This window comes from Cydia pomonella, chromosome 9 (genome assembly GCF_033807575.1).
Source record: "Cydia pomonella isolate Wapato2018A chromosome 9, ilCydPomo1, whole genome shotgun sequence".
Lineage (NCBI taxonomy): Eukaryota > Metazoa > Arthropoda > Insecta > Lepidoptera > Tortricidae > Cydia > Cydia pomonella.
Window position 1 is genome coordinate 5,159,293 of NC_084711.1, and position 22,067 is coordinate 5,181,359.

A 22,067-nucleotide genomic window follows, 5' to 3' on the forward strand; every position below is an offset into this window, starting at 1 on the left:
TCAAACCACTTATAGGATGATTTCAAATAGTATTTTTGATTTTCATAAACAATTATCACGTATCATTTATCAATCTCTTTATTGACCTCTTTATTAAACGATATCGCCACTTGAAATGAGTAAGTACGTTTTTGACTGACACATTGTCAATCAGATGAACAGTCAGCGTCAAATACTTCGTAGCAGTCAAAGTGGCCAAATAGTTCGGTACACCATACTAAATATATGGTGTACCGAACTATTTGGCTACTTTGACTGCTACGAAGTATTTGACGCTGACTGAACAATAAATTGACTTCGTTATTGTTTAGCTATTGTATCCTCACGATTATATTTACTAATATATAAGAAAACGCTCTAAAATGTCATCTTTACTCGAATATTGTGGCAATTTTCCGTTTTTGGAGGTACGTGACAAACACGTATACTGCTAATCTTACCTACTGTTCCCACTTTTGACTATTAAACCTATTTATCTGAGGATCCCACAGACTTGTTCTAACTAATTTCAAATAATTATACCTTATGGTAACAAGTTTCGTGAAATTTATTTTATTCACTACATCACCCTACCACCTGTATTATTAATTCCATGGATTTATTTACGATTATTTTGTTACTTCATTAATACTACTTTGTTACTACATGTCACACGGAAGTTTAAATACAAACTCAAACATCATCCTGTGTGCAAGATTAAGTACGTCATTTTTACGTCATCCGCACTTTTTGTCCGACCCCTGGTTATAAGTCGATTAGTGTTTCAGTTAACTGCTTTAAAAGTGATCAAAAATATGAAAGCCGGTGCAAGTGCATAAAATTAAAAGTTAAAGAAAAATTAACGTTTGATTAAAATTTATCTTATTAATTGTAAATTGAATTAATTGTGACGTTATCTATGAAACCTGGATCTTTTATCGAGGGCGCTTACGCTGCACTGCGTAGCGCAGCGTTGTATTTATATAGGAGCATCGCTGATAATGGCGTAAGCGCCATCGAGAATAAGGTCCGTTTCAATAAATAACGTTACAATTATACGAACAAACAAACAAATCAGTCAAAGATCGACTATTTTTGATCACTTTTTAGGCAATTTATTGAAACAGTAATCGACTTGTAATTAAAAGAATAACTAGTTAACTTATAATGAATTCGACTTTTAATTTATTATTGATTAAATCACTCTATATTTAGACTGTTTTTATTAGTATTGAACGCTAACCAAATTGTGGTGGTAACTAGTGGGATTTTTTTTCCCAGTAGTTACCAGTGGTAAAAGGAGGAAAAAAATCCCAGTAGTTACCACTGGTAACAACTTGGTGGTAACTAGTGGGAATAACCCATCAATTTAACAGCTAAATAACATTAAGTATCTTGTTACGTATGGTATAGTTCGCAGCAGAAGTTGCTAGGCCAGCAACATGATTAGAATGAACTAAATACATATTTTTCGTTCAGAGAATAAGAGCGTTTGAGGTTAATTTTAAACGAACGAAAAACTTATTGGCGGGGTGGGCAGAAGCGTGGTCAGAAACAGGCTCTTATCCTGTTCATTGAGATATTATATAACCGTGGCGGGTTTGGTATGGGGTGTAATATGTGCCACCCTTAACTTAACTAGTGAATCCCATTTACCTGTCACCCATCCTCAAAGTTGCCTGTGATCGGCAATCTACCGTGCGAACTCTCGCTGTTAAACCTTAGTTCTGAGTTCACATTTCATTTGTTATTTCACTGCACGGTAAATTGTAGTTTGTAAATTACCATGTACTCTGGAATGTACGTAAACAACATAAATAGTAGGAAATAATATTAATTAAAATTCCCTGTTTCGTATGGTATTAATTTTGCAATTAACACTTATTGGTTGAGTGGCATGCTGTTTATTTTAGAGACACGTCTGGCTCGGCACGGTGTTATATGAGCCGAGTTTAACTAGTGAATCCCATTCACCTGTCACCCATCCTCTAAGTTGGCTGTCGTCGACAATCCGCCGCACGAACTCTCGTGGTTGAAAGTTTCCCCTGATTTACACTTGCATTTGTTAGGAGTTCAAATCTCATCTGTTATTTCAATGTTGAAGTTGCAGTGTGTAAATCACTACGTACCCTGGAATCCGTTCGCGATTTTTATAGATATATTTTCTAACACCAACGTCAGATTCACAATTTTAGCCTCCATTGCATTTTATTCGTTTAGGGCATGAATTCCAGGAGTCTTATTCCCAGTTAACAGTGTTACGTGATTGATCAACAAATAAACGTAAACATTGAAATATCCAAATTTAGTCAGATATAAGTAAATAATTTACAAATAGTACCTATCAGCAAATATCAGTATTGTGCTGTGTAATTGATGTTAACTAAGAAATACTATGAATTTATTTGATAGCAGAAGAAAACGTTCAATTTGGTCAAAGTTATAAATAGAAATGTTTAAATATATCTCAATTCAAAGCACTTGGACCGATTTGAATTCAAATAATAGCACCTCAGGGCAGAGTCTGACCGATTTGAACCGTGACGAAGTTGAATGCAAAATAATATTCAACTCAAGCTTGGTCAGCACTGGCCGCGTATCGCTTGTAGAAAGGATATTGGCGTTCTCGGGACGAGAGTTCTTGGAAAACCAGTGTAACTAAAACCAGTTTAACTTTAGATTTGCAATAATAGATAGCTAATCAGATATTGTTTCACAGGAATATTTGAGCCCGTTCTCTGTAAGTAATCGGAATAAGTCTCATTCACTAAACTTCAAACCAGGATAAGCCTGATCTCGGTTTCGGTACAGTTATTAAGCCAGAAATTCTATAAATAAATAGTTTTGAAAGGTGCCGTGAGGCGAGTATCATTAAGTAGACTTACGGGGGTGCTGGAAACACATATACGAGTGTTTGTAAACCACTGAAATCGTGAAAGTTTTAGTTATTTGTGTAGTACAGTCATACTATAATATAGCATCGATGTGACATATTTACCTTTTAAAGGTTCAACCATTATACCATAGTAACTTATTGACCCAGTCAAATATGTAAAAGGTTTCATCTCGGAATGCGAGATAGAAATAATAAGAGGAGAGAGATATAATTGGAAACTTATTTACGTGTTTATTATAGTTCTAAAAGATGTCTCAAAAGTCACAAAAAATCCCGTGTCTAGACCAAAAGCTATACAAGGTCAAATATTACAAAAGTAGTTTTTTTTCTATTAAGTTTTCTTGCAAGGAGAACGGGGCACTTTGTATGAATGTTATTCAAACTGTCCTTTAATAAATTTTATCCCGTTAATTTTGTGAAGAATGTTGTATAATTAGCACTATAAGAAAATATGTACTTATCTATTACCTACTATTTACGCTTAGAGTTCTGACGAGAGGCAAAAACTCTAGACATTCTCTTTATTTTGTGTAATTTTTATTGTTTTCATAACAATTCTTGAAAACAATGCGGGAATTGCCAACTCGCTCGGATTTAGAGGGGATTTTTAGATTGTTTTATACCTTAATATAATTTTTATTCAAATAGGATAATTTGTTTGGAAAAAGTCGTCGGGAGCGATAAGAATTATAGAGTCATCTATGTTTTTGCTCATTCCACTTAGGCATAACATATTTACTATAATGCAGGGAAAAATTCCGCCAGTACAAAAAACATACTGGTTAGTTAATAAAAGCATGTAGAACGGATATACTTAGATCAAACAACCTATACACTAAATTACTCGTATTTAAAATGTATGAGGTGTGCAATAACAGTTTTGTATTGAATTTCATGTGTGCCGAGGCACATCGGCTATTGTGTTGTGTCCTCAATCTACCTTTGCCAACTTCTACCTCTTTTATCATCGTCGGCTTAAGATGCACACATCTTAGCGCTTTGAACGCCATACGTCATAGTGGATCAAAAAAGTCAGTCACACACCAAGATCATGCGTGCAAGCCAGCTTTGCCCTTTAAAGATTACGTCTATCGTATGCAGCGCGCCGTCCTGAACTTTGTCGGAATGCAGGAGGGCTGATTATTGGGCTATAACGGTGCGCGTCTGTGGGCGTCTTTGGCGGTCTAATGGTTAAGCTTACCTGAAAGCATGAACATTACTTTGTCAAATATAATGATTGAAATCTCTTTTACCAAGATTAGCTCAGAAGTTTCAACGGTTACCTACGGTAGACCATTCATGATAATATGCAGACGTAGATTGCTAAGCTTTAACCCTTTCTTTAAAAATATGACAAATTTCACTAATTGATTAGATTTATGTAATAATGTTATAGCCGGAAATAATGGTAACTTATTTAATATACTTAAGTGCTTTTTATCACTTTGCAAAATGAATGTGAATGAACCTACCACAATTTAATTAAAACACATTTAATTAAAAGAAACAAATCAACAGAAACAAACAAATTTTAATTATAAGTACACAGCAAGCTTCACTTGAGGATTTTCCCTATTCTACCAACGCGAAACCCGCGTCGGTCAACCACACAACGTTGACAAATAATTTTGCGACATTTTGCATTCGCCCGCTGTCCTGCAACACCGGGAGCGGGAAATAGGCAAAGTTCCCGGGGAAAGTAATGATATTGAAACAAGTTTGCCGCGTTGTACATTTGGTGGTAATCTTAGTCGAGAAATGTCAAAGGGAAACCGTCTATAAGGCAAAACCGTCTACAAACCCTTTCGTAGTTTCTTTTCTTAGCTTATTTTATTTTAGCATTGTGCTTCATGGTATATTGGAAAACGCCTGCAGTTTTATCTCACACCGTTTCTGCTCCAATACCGACGAACGCTCTGCATTGTAATAATTTCCAGTTGTTGTAAAATCTGAGGGAGATTTTATTAAAGCATTAGCATATTCCTGCAATTCTTCGGTGTAAAAAGTGTAATATAACTTTTCTCGTTTAAACACTCAAACATCGATACCCTAGTAAACAATCCTACTAATCCATAACATTATTGTTAAGCGTTGCGAATAAATTACAAACTATTACTTATTTGACTATGATAAAGGGCCTGTTTCACAATGTCAATGTTAAGTACTGGATACCTAATTAGCTAATTATTCTAATTAATATTAGATTAACTACCAATAGCGCTGGTGGCCTAGCGGTAAGAACGTGCGACTTGCAATCCGGAGGTCGCGGGTTCAAACCCCGGCTCGTACCAATGAGTTTTTCGGAACTTATGTACAGTCGCTTTTCGGTGAAGGAAAACATCGTGAGGATACCGGACTAATCCCAACAGGGCCTAGTTTACCCGCTGGGTTGGAAGGTCAAATGGCAATCGTTTTCATAAAAACTAGTGCCTACGCCAAATCTTGGGATTAGATTAGTAGTCAAGCGGACCCCAGGCTCCCATGAGCCGTGGCAAAATGCCGGAACAACGCGAGGAAGAAGAGATTAGATTAACTGCCAGATAAAACCTCCTGCAAAACTTAGCACTTTGTCTACCTTAAGCTTATTTGAAGATTGTGAAACACGAATGATGACTTTATTCGTCAGATAAGTTACAAGTAGCTTATCTGGACTTTACTTGAACATTCTGAAACAGGCCCCAAATCGCAGAAAAGATCTTCGAAGCAAGTGTTAGAATGTGAATTCCTTGACACAAGATGTGGAATGATAAAATTGATAAATTTCATAATTGACTTCCAAGTTACTATGGTTATGCGCAACAATAATGGGGTGAATATCTTTCATATCTTTTCTCTTTTTGACCCAGTGGTTGACTGGTAGAGAATGCCTTAAGGCATTAAGTCCGCCATTTGTGCTTAATATTTTATGTGCAATAAAGTATAAATAAATAAATCTTTTTCAATCGCCTATTGTTTTGGGATATTTAAAGTGGATTTGTAAAAAAATATTGTGGATTAAGTATCATTTCAATATTCATTCATTCATTCTTATAAAATTATGGCTTCAGTCCAGTGGGACTCTTTCGCCAGTATCAAGGTATTAGGAGCTTTAAATACGACTAAAATAAAATTGTAATTTTAGTTAGTACAAGACAGTGTACGGTGATTTTATTAGCTCTTGTGAAGCGATAGCTGAACTTTACGAGTAGCACGTGGACTACCGGCAGTTGACTCCAAAATGGTAGTTAAATGCGTTTTCTCCAATAACTGCACACTACCACATATTAAACTTTAAATAATATTAATGAGCAAAAAACAAGGGAATTAATCACGAGGTTACCTATCAAGATTGCGCTCAAACCGGAAGACTATCATTTCAATATTATTTTAGCAAAAAAGGTATTTAGATAACTAATAAAATTGGCGGAACAATGGGTGTCCAACCGAGTGCTGCTTTGTAATATAAATGGGGAAAATTGTATTATTGGAAATGTAATTGTATTTTTTATACCCAAATCGTTCTTCATTATTGAGTAGGGGAGATCGGGGCTAAAAGTGCCGGAGGCATGTTGTTCCGATAAGAATAGGAACGCAAGTAAACAACAGAGCGATTCGTATAATATTTGTCGCGAAAGGTTAGGATACTTAGGATACTATGTCATTTCTGGAGCCGTTTTAGTTGTTTTCATTATAGTAAAAAATAGTTATGGAAAAAAATGCAACGAAAATAATCAATCCTTAAAATGGCACAAGGCTAACAATATAATAACACTGTTTTCATATCTCATTTTTTCATTTTATAAAAATGTTGCATTAGCGTTGGTCGGCTTGTGTTGTGGGTACTCAGACAACGATATATATAATATATAAATACTTAAATACATAGGAAACACCTATGACTCAGGTACAAATATCCGTGTTCATTACATAAATAAATGCCCTTACCGGGATTCGAACCCAGGACCATCGGCTTCATAGGGAAGGTCACTACCCAGTACCCGTTTATTTTTGACTCGCCTCGTGATACTTTGTCCAATTTTAAGTAATTATTATCTGCTTCGCAAACAATTTTTTTCCTATAATATTTTGAAAGAATTCCAATTAATACTTTTAACAAAGTTTATTAAATAACCGGCCTTGGGCCTTTGTGTTGACTAAAAGTAGGGTGGTTTTAAAATTAGGTTAAAATGTTCCTGTCATTAAAACAATATTGGCTATGGCGTGACGTAACGTTATTTTATTAGGAGGACGAATCAACTTTTTAGTGTCACTTGTTGCCATGGTTACAGTTAGTTATACAGGTGAAAAACCACTATTAAAATCCCGATTTTATGGTATTTCTTCATCAAACCATCTACATTAGCAAAGAGAATTAAGAATACCAAGAGTGCTCACAACGGTTTTGTTACCAAAAATACTATTATTTTCGTAGTCACCAGAGTAACCGGAACTCTATTTTCAACTCCTACGCTTACTCTGGTTATAAAATTAGCTGAAAATCGTTGAGCATTAGACTTTTTTATTGCCGCGATATCTATTGTCGAGTAGCAGTACTGAGAGTTTCGCTACTCGATGCTAGATGTCGACTACGAAAATAATAAGCGTTTTGGTACCACTTTTAAATTATACAATATGTATTGAAAAATTGGTTTCAGAATGATTTAGTAGTTTCGGGTAACTGGCTGAGGGAGAAGGTCTCTACAGACAAACTTATTTCAAGCTACGCGAGTGTCGCTGTAGGTCAAGAGCACGCATAAAATTTACATATGTCCACTTTAGTTTCACTTTTGGCCGCTGCAAGGATAAGTTTGTTTCGATATACATAATATTTTATTATGCCCGCGGTGAGGACTCAGCAGCGGACGGGATATTGAAGGAATCTGTTTGAATTTATGAGTAGCTTATTGTACGAACTGTTATTGAAATGGAAAGGTTAGCGGCTGGGTTATTGTGGGTACGAACAATGTAGCATCCGATGGTATCACACTTCTCTTGTTAATTCTTAAAGCGTGAATACTAAATTCAATTGCCACTTCCTACGACAAAGTTTGACGTTTGATTAAGTCTTAGATTATTTGAAATAATTTTGTGCGAGAGCGATGCAATTCCGCGTTTTGAACACATAATAATACAACGCTCGTTTGAACGGTAAAAAGAACTTATGTTAATGTTAGGCCCAATTTTTTTTCATGTAATTTATTCCTCCGAAAAATACAATTAAATCATCATGAGAATTGTATTACATCTCAAATCATTATATCTATGTATTACACCATACAAACTACAGTGCTTGTAGGCCACAGTAAAACCTAGTCTCTTCGGGGCCCTCTGAGGATTGAGGCCCTGGGTACGGCCCCGTGTGCCCTTATGGTAAAGACGGTATTGGTAATGATAAGCACCATATGACGAGTATATATTCGTCAACACGTCTTCCGTCGTCGTCTTATTGTGTGCTTTATCGGGTGCAGACATTGTTTGCACCCGATAAAGCCCACAATAAGACTGGTGATTAAAAAGTATTGTGGTAACAAAGGCAAACATATTATCCGATATGACCTGATGATAATAGGTATGACTACACTACATCATCTAATGACAAGAATTCAGATAGTTAATGATAGTTAAAGCGATTCTATGTTAGTATTGTATTGGAATTAGACGCAGGATGTCGTACGAGTGGAAGGACAAAGTTGTTTTGATCACGGGGGCCGCGAACGGCATTGGAGCGGCCGTGGTGAGACAGGTTCTTGAGAAAGGTGCTGAGGTAAGTCGAGGTTTTTTGTAGTGTTTAGGTTTTTACGTTTTCATATTGATACGATCTTTTTACAAGGTTTTTTTTTTTAACTTACATTGTACACTTACAATCACAAAGTATTTATGGTTTGAACAGGTCTAATCTTGCAAGCTAAATTTGATCCACTTCCTGGTTTCCGATGAAGCTAAAAATTTGATGTATATTTTTTTAGTACCATCGAGCTGATCTGATGATAGAGAGTTTGCGTGTGTTATAATTATTTCGATGAGTACTAGTTGCCTGTTGTAGTTCAATCACAAACATATTTCCTTTTTCTTTTAGTAGGAGTGTTTGTTATTGTTTTTGATTATAAAACCTCCTTGATATAGCAAGATGTATGCGTAATTTTACGAACCGGTTTTAATACGTCAGTAAAGTTATACATTTCATAACCTCATAATTAGGTTACACAGTTACACTGACCGTGTATGAATTTTAACACATGTACATATTTATAACGGAGGCTGATGGATTTTTATTGTGTAGAATATATATTTTTTTAAACCATAAAAACTGCTACAAGTACAAGTTCTTCTCGCACTTTCACTAAGCGTAAGCGAGACGGCTGTGATTTGATGATGAATGTTTTTACTCTTCAATAATTTAATAAAGTTTAATTTTTATAAAGAATAAAACGTAATTTAATTAAGCTTTTGGAAATATTTCATTAAATATAATGAAAGGGATTTTTTGCCAGTAATCAGCCCCCTGCCATTTTAACGGCTGACTATTGGGTTCTGAGTTCCGTGATTTCAGTGTCCAGTGGTCAGCCACAGGATGACTACTGGGTATTAGATGTATTTTAATCAAATAAAATCATAGTAATGTAAATATTTAAAGGTGCTTGAATTAACGACTTACATTGCATTTGAAAATAATAAAAAATCTTGAAACCTATGGTCAGCCTCCCTCGGCTGACTTCTGGGTTTACGACCTTTTTAAAATTACTGCCCTAAACCCAGTAGTCGGCCAGAGGTGGCTGACTATTGGATTTTGTACAAAAAAGTAGTTCCCAATAGGCAGCCCCCTTAAAAATGTTATTTTAATATGGATTTATATTATATTTTTACTTTTTCCAGATAATTTAAGTATTAATTATGTGAAATAGTGTACATTAAAAAAAAATCACATATCGGCTGCTAACGTCTGATCAAAATACCATGTGATGCTCCAAAAAAAATGGCGCATATCACATATCCCTTCATGTCAGAAGACAGCACTTCTTTGAAGTAGTGTTGTGGTTTATGCTAGACAATTCTTTTAAAAATTAATTTACTTTTCAATTCATACTTTATCAATCTATAATAACACCTACTTTTGGCATGAAAATCTGAAAAAAAATTATATTTACAAGCAAAAATAAGCAAGAAAGGCTGCCCACTGGTGCATGGCTGAGCACTGGTGCCTTTACCCTAGTTCGTTTTAAAAACCTTAATTGATGCGCTAAGCTTGACTAATTTTTCATATGACTAGTATCAATATCTTGTCAGTATATTCATATATAATTATTTCTCCACAAGAAATATTAACTTTCATAACCGAATAAAAATAATAACGATTGTTGTACTTTTTTAAAGATAGATTATATATTGTAAATTAAATTGCTTAATTTAATTTTAAATTTAAACTACTCGTACGATACCCGATTTACTTTCACTCCTTCCTGGAGCATATAGCTCTATGACATTTCTCTCTGGACGGCCAATGAAGGTAAGCCAGGGTTCTCCCTGACCGAGCGCTCTCGGAAGGGTCTCTCTCGACATTACTAATAACTTTTGTCCTAAAAGCACTAGCCCTAACCGTTTTGTCCTAATAGGTATATAACTTCGATGACTTTGATCAATTAAAATAACAGTCACTTGCCATAGCGTAATTGAAGCCATTATATTCTGTTGTCCTAAACATTGTTACCATAATGATCAAAATACTAATTTTCGTTAAATTAACATAGGTTTTCATTAAAACTTTTGTACTCAACTATTTTGCTTAATGGGTATATGTATATATATATATATATATATATATATATATATATATATATATATATATATATATATTGCCCCAATGTTCAATAGCCATAATGATTATTTGCCATAATGTTGTATTGATTGTCCTAAAACATATTAGACTTAAGCATTTTTGCCGTAACAAACAATAGTCTCATTTTGTGTGCCAAATTGTTGCCTGCTCCAAAGCCCCAATGTAACGGTAATGTATTGTATTGTAAGTAGTTATATTGTAGTGTATTGTAAGTTAGAACTGCCACCCCCACAAAAAACGAATTGTTAGATAGATATAGATAAAAACTTTATTTCAAAAACATTCTCGTGACAAAAAAATAACAAACATAATAAAAATAAAACTAAAACTTAGGTCTACTATACTAAAGAAACTAACTACTAACTAGGTAGGTACTAGGATTTTTTTGTCGTGACTGTGTATTCGAGAAAAGGCGCCGACTCAGCATGTGCTGCAGCATTTCTGCCGCAGCGCTGGTATTCTGCCGAGACCTAGCAGTGCACGCCAGAAGCAATTGTTGCCAGAAGAGTATGTTAGATTAAGTTAGAACTGCGACCTTCACGAAAACGAATTGTTGCCAGTAGAGTAATAGGTTAGGTCAGAACTGCGACCCCTATAAAACGAAATGTAGGTTAAGTTTTTTTTTTTTACTATTATAAACTGATCGGCGATTAGCCCTAGTCACCTGATGGAAAGTGAAGACAGGTCCTAAGATGAAGTTCATCGGTTTACTCTTGCTAAGAGACCTAGGTCATATTTATCAGGGAATACAGATGGCGGGAGCGCATTCCATTCTTTAGCCGTCCGTACCAAAAAAGAGGGGCCAAATCGTTTCGTGCGAAGAAATAGAACGTTTACAACGAACGGGTGCATTCGCTCCCCGTGCCTGGATGTCCGATGATGGAAAGGGGAAGGTCGGATCAGGTCGTGCAGTTCCTGTGCGCACTCACCGAAATGTACCTGATAGAACACCGATAAGCTAGCGACTCGACGCCGAATCTCAAGGCTCTGTATTAATTTTGACTTGATAGATGGGTCATCGCCAAAGAGTCTATGAGCCCGACGCTCTATCGAGTCTAGGGTAGCCAGCTCGCGGTCATATTTCGGAACCATTCCATAGGTGGCAGCAGTACTTTATGCACGAGAGGACCTGTGCTTGGTATAGGGAGAGAAGCCGATTCGGCGTGAAATACCGCTTCACTTTAAATAGGACAGCAAGTTTTTCGGCAACAGTTTTAGCCCTGGACTCAATAGTCCACCCGAAGTTTAAGTTCGATTTTAAACTTAGACCAAGAAGCTCCAAAGTGTTGGTCACGAGAAGGGAAGTAAGTTAGACTAGCAACCTCTCAAAAAAGAATTGTTGCCAGAAGAGTATGTTAGGTTAAACGATTTTTTTTGGAGAATAGTAGGTTAGGCTAGAACTGCGAGCCTCTACCCCCGACCCGACTGTACTAAGAAAACAAACTATTGCCAAAAGCATAATATTAGGATATTCAAAAGTAGGAAAAGTTACCATTTGGATAAATAATATATTAGGGAGTAACATATTAGGACAAATAATAGTAGTCCAAATCCAAACCGGTAACGGTCGGTTATCTCACATGCACTTGCATTTCATTTTTGGTCTCACTTTTGAAGTTTGACAGTCCATCTTTGTCAACCTAGATATATGTTAAAATATACTTTAAGGTTTCAAAAAAAATTTTGATCGAGTGAAATCAAGTCTTCTGAAAAAAGTAAACGATTCGAAATTCCAAAAAAATGGTTTCCCTTCGAACTTTTGAACTGGCCGTATAATTTTTTTTAATATTTAAGGAAACATATACTTTCATTAATTATTAATAAATACTTACTACGTAGTTTTGAACATGAACGGTTGAGCAATTTATACTATTTTTCCAAAAAACTAGCCTTTTGTTATTAAAAGGACATACTTGTTCATGTCGTATGAAGGTTTTTGGCCGCCTTTTTTGTATTTCATCAACTAAACATATGAAAGAAATGGGTCTAGCTATCGTATTCCTGTAGGTAGGCAGGTAGGCACTAACAATGCAAGCAGCAACTTGTTTTTTTTTAAAATCAGTTTACATGCTAAAGTTCCTATCGATAATCCGTAGGATAGACGCGATAATCGTTTCGCAGTTATCGACAATTTATTTTAGGATTAGGATTTAGGTATCTATATGGCCATTAATAAAATTATTGCCAGACAGGGTAATCTATATGACTATAATCTATATGAAGTCAATCCTATTTTGTTTTGCCAAAGATTATTTAAACAAACCGTTTGTGGCTATATTTATCTTAACACATTTTTTCGTTGTCCTACAGCACGTTGCCATTCTCGACGTAGACGAGAAGTCTGGCGTGGCTCTCCAAGATGAACTTAACTCAAAGCACGGGCCCGGCAAAACGAAGCTCCACCGCTGCGACGTGACCAATGACGATCAGCTGTTCGCAGCGTTCGAATCCCTGGTGAAAGAACAAGGGAATATCGATGTGGTCATCAACAATGCGGCAATTATGAATGATGCCTCTGGTGTCTACAGGAAGGAGATCGAAATCAATGTGGTAAGAACATGCCCACTAGTTTTGTTCTTATTTAAAATATTCAGCTTTAAATTTCGAAGCATGTGTAATTTTATCAGTGTAAATAATGTTGTAAATAATTTCGACACGGATCATCTTGTTTATATACTTGATTATCAAACGAACTTCTTGAAGTGAAGTTCGTTCGATATTATATGAGTCACTTCATTTGAAGGTATACATTTATATTAACCTTGTAACTTATTCTTCTTTTAAAACTGGCTTCCATCAAATTGATGATGATTTCGCCAATGTTAAAAAATGTGCTCGTAGAGTATGACGTTGTTCTGTAGTTGCTTCTATTAAAGTGTGACACAGTTAGACTTTACAAAGATCTACGATGAATTGCCGGGTGCGATTTTATGCGTTTCAAGACTAATTCTTCATTAGCTGTACGCTTCTAGGTTAGTTCACTTTAAACTAGTGCTCCCGATACACGTGTTACACGCTGACACAGGTACCCGTGTTCTTAAGCCCGGCGGTACTAAGAACCCGAACTACACGAACCCGCACGGATTCAGAAACGTTTACACGGGTGCCCATGTACACGGGCACACGGGTACACAGATACACGAAATAACGGATCTTATTTACCCGCGGGTTCGACCCTTCATTTTCGTGTAGCAGAGTTTTTTTTTTTTTTTTTCTATTTATTTAGAAACAAACAGTCATACACAATTTTTGATCAAAACTTATAGACAAAAAATAGACCTATAGTTTCATATGTAGAAATAAAATATAAACATTTTTGTTTTTTTTAATAGCCACGGACCGGCTATTAAAAAAAACAAAAATACTTAAATATGTATTTTATAATAACAAATACTTGAAATATGTAAATCAGTGATTTGATAAGTCTGCAGAAAATAAGTTACATATACATCGTAGTCTCGTAATACATTAAATTTAAGCAAATAACAAATTCCAGTTATAATCAATATTTAAATGCATTCTTAAGTTGTGTTAGTGAACAGTTAAAAATGTCTAAATCATTAAGTTTTTGATTCTCATTAAAAAGTTTACATGCGCGTTTGATAAATACATTCCCATCGTAACCAGTCCTGCTGAATGGAATAAAAAATAAGTTTCTTTTACGACAACAGCGCTCACGTCTTCGCGGAACTCTAAAACAGATTTTATGTAAAAGAGTAGGGGCTTCTAATTGTGAATGGAAAATCTTAAAAAGCAAAACGGAATCAGTGGAATCTCGACGGTCACTAAGAGTTTGAATATTTAAACGTTTACAGGTATCGGTATAGTCAGCAGTATAAGCTAGTCCAGTCCTGAAGCACAGTGATTTAATAAATATTTTTTGAAGTCGCTCAATTCTGTCGATGTGTACTTTGTAAAAAGGTTTCCACACTGAGCAAGAAAATTCAAGGTGACTACGCACAAAACTATTGTAGAGAATTTTATATGTCAAGCGGCTTTTAAATGGTTTCCCAACACGCATTATGAATCCTAACTGTTTATATGATTTTGTCAGCATTTTATCAATATGTGGGATAAAAGTAAGTTTGCTATCCATAATCACACCAAGATCTCTAATTTCGGCTACTCTATTTAAGGTGTTACCCGATAAGTTGTAAGAATAATTAATTACATTTTTCTTTTTTGAGAAGGTGATAACATTGCATTTATCTAAGTTAAGAAACAAATTATTTATTTCACAGTAGCTGACTAAGTTGTTTAAATCATCTTGTAGCTTTTGTGCTATGAAGAGATACAATTGAATATAAGAGAGATTAGTAACATTCGATTACTTTGCAGTTTTACCGGATTGATTGGTAATGTCAATAATAAGTAGGTACGTAGACTTTGTTTCAATAATTCATATGTTTTGCTTTACTCTAAATGAGATTAATACTAAGAATATCTTAGCAACCGCTGACTTCATTGATATCACTTTCTTCATTGATGTAGTTTTTTGATAATGAAACCTGTTCTTTATAATATTGCAATCATGCTCATTATACAATTTGAGGTAGGTAGTTACATGATACCCTATTAGGGCTTTCAATATTTCTTAAGTCTTAGTAGGTACATGCATTTTATAACAATGAAATCTAAATTTATAAATATTATCGACGACTAAGACAAAAGTATATAGATAGTTATGCTTACTGAAACTACCACAAACGGGGTAATAATAAAGTGGAAAAAAGTATTTTAAATGGCCATATCCTGTGCAAAACAAAATACATGACATGGATAATAAACAAAGTGCAGGTGTTTCATTCAAAAGAACGTGTTGTTTTTACAACATGCGTTGGCGCTTTTGGTCTTACCTCTTTGTGATAAGCTCAACACATCTGCAAAAAAATACAACAACTAACACTTAAGGTAGGATTATTCCATTGATTTGTTGTCGCGCGGCACTAAAAAGCATTTTACTAATGGCAGAGACAGCAAACAATGAATAATATGTATGCCTAAGATTTATAATGTATCTCATAGAACTAGTTAGACTCCAGTTCGCCGCTTGGTCAGTTGGATAACTACTAGCCTTTTTACGTTAAGCGTACCGTTTTGTTGTTTTATTATTAGTTTTTGTTTTGTTGTTTGTTTTAAATTGTGGTTTACTGTTAATTTGTCGTTATAAACTTTATTGTTAAAAAAATGAAAAGCGTATAAATTGCAAAATAGTGTTTCTATCGATGTGTAAACATCAATGAGATCCTCGTTCCGTTCAACTTATATGGACTCCATTTTATTTTAACGTCTGATAATAAACATATATATAATAAAACATAATTTATTACCTCAAGATGTTTGTAATCGTAGTTAGCAACATTTTAATTGTATTAATTGCAACGTAATCTCAGTAAATCTAACAAGGCTCAGGTAGAAGTGGTATAACGCGTCGTATAAATAACAAAAGGAGCGACGCACGAGCGGTATGGTCTTTATTTTATCTGTGCATGTTATTCTACGACAATAAACAACTAACTAAAGAAAGATACCCTTCCAAGATAGTAACAGTAATGTAGTGGTATCTTTCACATTGAAAATCCGATAAAACTGTTAAACAATCGGAGCTTCTGAACCTGAATCTATGTTTTATGTAGAGCTAAACATGACATTAATTTACGCTACACGGCAAGGATGGGTTAGACCCGCGTGTATTTAAGCTCTGTTTCGCCGTGTACATGGGTACACGGATACACGGATCTTAATTACATGTGAACCCGACTACACGTGTAGAACGGGTCAGAAAACCGTGTACGTTAAGTTAGAAAACGGGTACCGAACACGTGTACACGAAACCCGGACATGACCGCGAGCCCTACTTTAAACAGCATTAATCAGTAAAATACAAATAATATCCTCGAGACGATTCTGATTTTGATTTTTTTTCAGACTGCTCTTGTAACAAGCACATTAAAAGCCTTGGAGTTGATGAGAGTAGACGGAGGTGGTAAAGGAGGAACCGTTATAAATATCTCCTCAATAGCTGGGCTGGCGCAGTCTCCCTTATTACCCATATATTTTGCTACTAAGTCTGCTGTTTTACAGTTCAGTAACTGCATCGGGGTGAGTATATTTTTTTTGTATAAATAAAACAATGAATGTTACATATAATAATTTTATGGGCATGTTACATTTTGATACATGAATTAGTAAATGAAAAATATTTGGGGGCTACTGCTCAGCCCGCGTAGCCAACGTGCCAATCGTCGCTCCATTGCGAACGAAACACAACTGTTACTGTCCCACTAATATGGAAGAGTGATAGAGAGAGATGACTACGATATACTACGGAGCGAACGATTAGCACGTTGGCTACGCGACCAGCTACGGTTACTGCTGAGCTACAAGCGCCCGCGCGTCAATTTTATACTAGTTATTGGTAGTGCGGTCTTACGAGTGAAGTAAAAAATACGTATTACAAAGTTCATACGAAAAAGTCGTGAAAATTTATAACATGCGACTATTTTTGACCACTCGATTGGGTTGGCCTCACCTGACCATTGATTTCGATTTCGAGTGTTCATATCTTAATAGTTCGTCCCCTGTACTTTTGAGATGATTTAGTTGCGCCTACTATTAAAAATCTGATTATTAAATAAATTATTTGAAGTAATATCTAACCCAGTGGTGGGCAAACTTTCTCCATGGGGGGCCAGAAAATAAATAAAAAACCTAGGAGGTCCGGAACTGCAGATAAAATGCATTTTGGTTTGAAACCGTTACGTCGCGAGTATTTCGAAGGACCGGCGGCGGGCCGGATAAAGCCCCTTGCGCGGGCTTGAGCTGACCCGCGGGCCGTACTTTGCCCACCACTGATCTAACCTATTTGTGTCATACTCGTATAGCTGACCAGAGGCCGCAGTTGGCCGCAGACGGAAGGTGGGTTAAAAACTTATAGACTTGGATAAGAGTATTTGTGTTTATAATGACAGATGCAATTTTTTTACAACTATATCAATTTCCAGAAAGAGGAATACTTCGCGCAAACAGGCGTGCGAGTGGTGACGGTGTGTTTTGGAGCCACGGCCACTGAGCTGGTTCAACCATCCAAAGTGGGATCCCTCGATAAGAACGTTACGCCAGAGTTCGTGTCAGGCATTTTTGAAACGAAATTGCACATTCAGAAGTAAGTAGTGCAATATATAATAAATAGTTGATGATTATATATAAATGCATATATGTTAACGGCACCAATTATGGGACATTTACTTAAGGGAAAATTTGGAGTCTTTTTTGATATTTCACCGACACCTGTAAAATTTCTAACGCTTTATGCATTAAAAGTTGAATGTCCTATCGTCCTTTGTGTTTTCGATGTATTTAATGAAAAATTTATGCTCCAGTCATGGTCAGAAAGGCGCCATTCATTTTAAAACAAACAAAATAAAAATGAATAATCAAACTTAAGCAGCGAGTGTGGCTCTTATTTTATGGAAAAATGTTGCCAGTGTTTAAAAACTAATGATAAATACTTATTGCACTGGATTGGTATACCATGACTGGTGCTATCATAGGGGTGTTTATGTTTACTATACACTGCGTTTTTATTGAATTCCGTTAATTACGGGGTATGGGTAAGTACGTTTAAGGAAACTAAATGCTTAATGCATAGTTAATTATGCAAAAAACATTATATTTTTTTAATTCTATAAAAAGTAATTAAATGCTGCATATAGCGTTGCTGTAACACGGGCATTACATTTAATTCATCTAAATAATTGAAAACGGTGACATATCAATGTCATTTCGTACATAAATCATACGTAAGTACTATCTACTTACGTTTAGTAGCAAATGTATACACTCGTACTTAACACTAATCAATATGTAAACGGGCCCTAAGGCCAGTGTATACGCTCGTAAGGGCCTTATAAGATTTTTTTTAATTGATTATCTCTGAAATGGAGTTAATTAGAGTCTTTGAGAAATTTACTTAATTTAAGCTCAGGAATGCACCCTTGATATTAACGGAAACAAAAAAAACACGGTGTACTCGTATATTAGCTTAAAATAATTTATTTTGTAATTTAATATTAAGAAATAAATAAACCTAATGCAATGTAATATTGACATCATAAAATTTGTTTTTGCAGGTTTTCGAGGTTGGCTCTATATTAACATTTATATTCCATATAAGTAGTTAAATACCTGTGTTAAATACATTACAGTTACAGATATACTTTTCGGTTAATTGCTAGTGGTTGAGTAAAATTTTCTGTATCGCTGCATATAGGTAGTATTTTATACTATGCGAAAGCCACCTCCCGCCTCGTCGTAAAAGGATGTTTTTTGTTGGGGAAATTACCGATTGTCTTTAGTAGACGCCACCGATAAACTACTCCATTGACTCCAGCGTTAAGTTTTAACCCTCGGGCCTGGAAAACCTCGCAACGATCAAGATTCCACAGACATATATTTAGGGGTAGCCATCAGATGAATGAATTGTCGAGTGTGATTACAACAACAATTACTATGAGATTATTGCTTTCATAAACTTACCGGGACCACCACCAAGTTACGCTGACTCATGTCTTCATAGTCAACACATGTTTTGCAGGACAGAGTCGGCGGCGGCGGGCGTGGTGTCGGCATACAAGCAAGGAGCCAGCGGCAGCACGTGGCTGGCCACGCGTGACCTGCCCGTACGAGACATCACCGACAACGTCGTCCGCGCATACCAGATCCTTGGCGAATTCAACTAACTCTTTGAATTAAGCAAATATGATTAAATACATATGTATTAGACTTACTTATAAGATTTAAATAAAACATTATTTAGTAGTTTTAAGTTTTAATCGTGTTTCATTGAGTATATGAGTTCCTCGTATTGGGACATTAAAACTAAGCTTTAATCCCGACCGTCACACCTACCCTATCTAACTACCAAGGTACTTACTCGGTGGGTACTTTTATTCCTGATTTAACTGCCCTACGATTTAGCTGCCTGCTTTATTTTAGGTATTAAGTTATTTCCTGCTCCCTAAAGATTGTCTGGAAGAGAGCGCTTTTTAGCGATTAGACCGCCTGTTGTTACCTGGTTCTATTTTCCTTTAAAATATATTTGTAGCTTTACATGTATGAAAAATGTATAATGGTTGGTGCAATAAAGAATATTTTCTTACTTACTAATCATGGTCAGCTGCCGGCTGGCTGAAGGCTAGGCTGCTTTCTGTTATGTTAAGTAAGTAAAATGTACAGCATTTTTATATTGAAACAAAGAAAAAATAGAAGAGTTTAGAAAAAAAAAAGTTACTGGCAACCCTCTCGGTATTCGGTATTTTATATAATATTTAGGAATTTTATTGAATGCTAATTTATAATCAAAGCCCGGATGACAGAAGCAAAGATGCACTTTTCTTAGTGCTTAATTAAATATCGACTACTCTATCGACATACATACGAACAATTTTTAATTAGAAATTTATTGATCAAACTCATTATCTTACATGCCAAGTTGTTACACAATATTACTACAGGCAATATTACATTATGTATTATTTCAGTTAACTAATTACAAAAAAATAATTAATTTCCTCTGGAGTTGCAGGCGTACATAGGCTACGGAGACTGCTTACCATCAGGCGGGCCGTATGCTTGTTTGCCACCGACGTAGTATAAAAAATAAAATAAAAAATACATACGATATTATTATCACGGGAATGATCGTAATAGTAAAATGAGAGTGACAGTTCTAAATAGATACTTTTCTCATAACTTACAACCCTCTTTCATATCATATTTGCTTATCGCCATTATAAACAACCGCTATCTGACATTGATTCAAGTCAATCAGTTTAAATATCGTCCAAAAGTGCACTTGTCAAGATTAGGTACGTTTTCATCCTCAAGGTAAAGTTATTCACAATAAATATCAAACGTTGGCGTTTGAACTTTTAAAATCTTAAATAATTTGATATCTGGAAAGAAGTGGAACTGCGTAGTACAAAAGTAATTCATAAACACTATGAATTATTTAAAGCCCCGACTACTACAGTATATTTAGAACGGTCCTTAAGTTGACTGCACAAAGTACTAAGAAGATACTACGTGTTGGCTGCAATGGATTATACACCACGGCAAAGAAGTTTAAAATCGGAAAATTTAGAATAAATGTTAATTTTATATTACATCAAATACTAAAAAGATACAAACAGTCAATTTTACTGAATTTCATAACGGTGGTCCAGTACATCGTGCTTTTTTAATCGACATCGACTTATAAAATGTGTGTCCTCGCACTATTGAGACGTTAACACACAATTTCTCCCGTCATCCGGGCTTTGTTTATAATTAATTCATTCATATAAGTTTATTTCAGAATTCGTTTATTCCATAATCACATACAATCTATACACATTTTTACACTTAAAACTAGGTGGGCAGCATGTGGATCTACTACTATTGTTAATGAGAAAGTTACTTCTTCACACTTGAACCGCTGGACGGATTTAGATGACATTTCGTATTGAAATATTTAAAGTCCCGGAGAAGGACATAGGATAGTTTTCGTCCCGGAATCCATCCGTTAAGGAGTTGAAAACGGGGGTGGAATTTAATATGGTAGTTTATGAATATACTAATTCTATGCATAAAAGCTAGTATACTTATACATACATACTTCTTTACAGTCTATGTAGGCATGTACAATTTATCTTATAACTATTATATTATATTATTATAACGAGCCCATTGTGTCCCACTGCTGGGCAAAGGCCTCCCCCCTCTTCTTCCACTCATCCCGGTTTTGAGCAACGACCGACCAGTCCCTCAAAAAGGAGTCTAAGTTATCCCGCCATCGCCGACGAGGTCTGCCAGATCCCCGGTTTGACTCGTGGGGCACCCAATCCGTGGTTATCTTGGCCCACAAGTCATTCGGCATGCGGCAGACATGCCCAGCCCAGTCCCACTTTAACTTGGCCACTTTTCGAGCTACATCTATAATCTGAGTTTTAGAGCGCAGCGTGGTGTTCCGGATGCGATCGCTTAGTTTAACACCTAATATGCTGCGCTCCATGGCTCTCTGGCAAACCCCGAGTTTGGACTTATAACTATAAGAGACGTTTTACATACATCTTACATCTGCAGTTACTCAGAAAACTTATCTCAAGGAGTAATATTGTTTAGTATTGTCTGGTATTGTCATTGCGATATGCTTCCGTAATTTAATTTGTTTAACTGTACAATAACATTTTAAAGTCATGAATGATGATATCTTATCTCCATCACATTCACAAACAAAGAGTATACAAAGTTGTATGATTCAAATTAAGATTCGACTTTTGTGTACTGATAATATTGGAAGATAATTTTTTTGTGTACATTAGTGACGAACAAAAATTT

The 22,067-nt window shown here is 35.6% G+C and overlaps 1 protein-coding gene across 1 annotated transcript; it reads left to right on the forward strand.

The window, feature by feature from the left end:
• The first annotated feature begins 8,422 nt into the window (after window positions 1-8,422).
• On the forward strand, window positions 8,423-19,522 carry LOC133521189 (15-hydroxyprostaglandin dehydrogenase [NAD(+)]-like). The gene is made up of 5 exons (XM_061856016.1): window positions 8,423-8,618; window positions 12,999-13,238; window positions 16,617-16,790; window positions 17,693-17,853; window positions 19,285-19,522. Exons 1-5 carry the CDS (start codon window positions 8,520-8,522, stop codon window positions 19,427-19,429), a joined length of 819 nt encoding a protein of 272 aa, XP_061712000.1. The 5' UTR covers window positions 8,423-8,519; the 3' UTR covers window positions 19,430-19,522.
• The last annotated feature ends 2,545 nt before the right edge of the window (window positions 19,523-22,067 follow it).

Excerpts from the sequence above, each read along its gene's own strand:
- LOC133521189 (XM_061856016.1), top strand. The coding sequence starts at position 8,520 with ATGTCGTACGAGTGGAAGGACAAAGTTGTTTTGATCACGGGGGCCGCG. Across the intron at positions 13,239-16,616 it reads AGGAGATCGAAATCAATGTG|ACTGCTCTTGTAACAAGCAC; the intron begins GTAAGAACATGC and ends ATTTTTTTTCAG. Across the intron at positions 17,854-19,284 it reads ACGAAATTGCACATTCAGAA|GACAGAGTCGGCGGCGGCGG; the intron begins GTAAGTAGTGCA and ends CATGTTTTGCAG.